Source organism: Capricornis sumatraensis, chromosome 5 (genome assembly GCF_032405125.1).
Source record: "Capricornis sumatraensis isolate serow.1 chromosome 5, serow.2, whole genome shotgun sequence".
Lineage (NCBI taxonomy): Eukaryota > Metazoa > Chordata > Mammalia > Artiodactyla > Bovidae > Capricornis > Capricornis sumatraensis.
The window spans coordinates 111,334,059-111,336,748 of NC_091073.1; the positions used below are offsets into that span (position 1 = coordinate 111,334,059).

The 2,690-nt window shown below is 44.5% G+C and overlaps 1 protein-coding gene across 1 annotated transcript; it reads left to right on the top strand.

The window, feature by feature from the left end:
* Positions 1–980: 980 nt before the first annotated feature.
* On the top strand, positions 981–1,910 carry OR6B1 (olfactory receptor family 6 subfamily B member 1). Its single transcript, XM_068972441.1, has one exon. The coding sequence runs from the start codon at positions 981–983 to the stop codon at positions 1,908–1,910; it is 930 nt and encodes a 309-aa protein (XP_068828542.1).
* The last annotated feature ends 780 nt before the right edge of the window (positions 1,911–2,690 follow it).

Sequence of the window (2,690 nt, forward strand, 5' to 3'; positions counted from 1 at the left end):
CCCCAATCACACGAGTATCATTTCTATTTTTTAACCTTCATAGAGAATGTCTCAAATTTTATTATGCATTTTTTATTGTTTGCTGATTAAAAAAAATCTCCTCCAAGAGACTCTCACCTCCACCCCCAAGGACTTCAGTCTCCACAAAAGGAAGCTCCTATCTGTTTACTACTCTGCTTGGTCCACAGCAGTCACTCTCCTCACTCCTGTGAGCCCATCCTTATCTTTTAAGGCTCTGAGATGGGGGAGGAGCCCTTTCAGAATTACTGTCATTTACAGTTTATATACAATTTTACTTACATTATTTCATTTGGGTTTTGATCCATATTGACATAAGCTAAATGAATATTAATATTTGCATTTGGAGAAGAGGAAATTGGGTTTCAGAGATGATATATTCATATAGCAATTTACGACTGAGGTCCAGGTTTTTAATACTGGAAAGCCTCTCCCACCTCACTGTCTCAGGTACCTCACAGACAATGACAGGTTTCATTCTGTCTCCATGGATAATACAGGGGGAAAAGCATTGTAAAGGCAGAACTTCCAGTGCTCTGGGTGGATAGTAGGCCAGGAAAGCCAGGTGTATCCTTCACAGTTGGCAATGGTAGCATGGAACATGGTTGTTTGATACTGTTTGGTTTGGACGTGGTTGTGAGAGACAGTGTAGGGTAATAGATAGAGCATGGTGTTTTGACTTTGACTTGAATGTGATTCCTGCCCTGCTGCCAGTGGGAACATGGTAGGTTACTAATACTTCTCCAAAACTCAATTTCTTCATTACTAAGATGTATAAAAAGGCTATGTGAGAATCAAATTACATTGTGTACATAATGTACCCAGTGTATAATGCACTATTAAAAATGATATGTTACTGTTGTTACTAGTCAAAGAAGGCAAAAGATGGAAGGTTCTAAATGGACCATGGAGTCTGACCAGTAATTTTTTCTCCCAGGAGAGTTAAGCCCTGTGTTTCCAATATGGAAGTGGAAAACCAGACGCGGGTCACCAGGTTCATCCTGGTGGGGTTCCCTGGGAGCTGGGGCATGCGTACAGCAGTGTTCCTCATATTCCTCATGGCCTATATTCTGACAGTGGCTGAAAACGTGACCATCATCCTGTTGGTGCAGCAGAACCAGCCACTGCACAAGCCCATGTACTTCTTCCTGGCCAACTTGTCCTTCTTGGAGACCTGGTACATCTCTGTGACTGTACCCAAGCTGCTATTTAGTTTTTGGTCCGTGAGCAACAGCATCTCCTTTGCTCACTGTATGATACAGCTTTACTTCTTCATTGCACTCATGTGCACAGAATGCGTGCTCCTGGCCGCCATGGCCTACGACCGTTACGTGGCCATCTGCCGCCCACTACGCTACCCCACCATTATGAGCCATGGGCTCTGCTTCCGCCTGGCTCTTGGTTCCTGGACCATTGGCTTTGGCATCTCCTTGGCTAAGACCTACTTCATCTCTCGCCTCAGCTTCTGTGGCCCCAATGTCATCAACCATTTCTTCTGCGACATCTCTCCAGTACTTAACCTCTCCTGCACAGACATGTCCACAGCTGAGCTGGTGGACTTTGTCCTGGCACTGGTCATCTTCCTCCTCCCCCTCACTGTCACTATCCTGTCTTATGGATGCATCCTGGCCACTGTTCTACGCATGCCCACGGGCAAGCAGAAGGCATTTTCTACTTGTGCCTCCCACCTCGTGGTGGTCACCATCTTCTACTCAGCTACAATTTTCATGTATGCCCGGCCCCGAGCCATTCACGCCTTCAACACGAACAAAGTTATTTCCATCTTCTATGCCATTTTCACCCCTGCCCTCAACCCTTTCATTTATTGTCTAAGGAACCGAGAGGTCAAAGAGGCCCTGAGGAAACTGGCTTATTGCCAGGGACCTCACTAGTCTGTCACAAGCAATTAGAAGAAGTAATTTGATTTGGAGCCTGATCTTCAACCCCCACCCTTTCTCTTTTAATGCCTCAGCTGGATATTAACATATTACTCATGTTAATGTGACCTCACCACACCCACATTAACCACCGGCTCTTGGTTGCGTCCTGAGATCTACATCTGTGCCTGTGGTCTGTGTTTTAAGGGCATGCCCTTTTAACAGCGAGTTCTCTTTGACTGTGATCCAAAATGGGGTTTCTAAGATTGTGAGTAAATTCCTGAGTTGAGTGGGAGAGAGAGATGGCAGCATATGAATTAGCTGTTTTAGGATCTAGCAAGCACTATACTCTCCAGGGAATCAGATTTGGTGACGGCTTCCTGACTTAGCTTCCTGAGACGGAAGTAGCTGCTCCTTTAATAATCCCATTCTGGATTTGATGCCAGGAGTCGATCTTGGTGGCAAAGACTAGAGGAACAGTCTCTAGCCTCTTTCAACACTTGTGGTAAACACCCATTTCCCTGCATTAAAATACCCTTCTGCTTCAAAATAGCTGGAGTGCTTTCTGTTATCTGCAAGGTGTCACCTATAAGTGAACTGTACCTTTTAGAGCTTACATTTTGTTTTCTTATATACGTTATGCAGTTGTTTTGTGTTGAATTTCATATTTCCCTCCTAGCTGTCACAGCATATTTATTTGTATCCTCCAGTGGATGAACACATGATCGCTGATAAATAAATGAACATCATCACATATATTCCTTGCTGCAGGAAGCTTGCGCTCATAGTCCTCTT

Excerpts from the sequence above, each read along its gene's own strand:
- OR6B1 (XM_068972441.1), top strand. The coding sequence starts at position 981 with ATGGAAGTGGAAAACCAGACGCGGGTCACCAGGTTCATCCTGGTGGGG.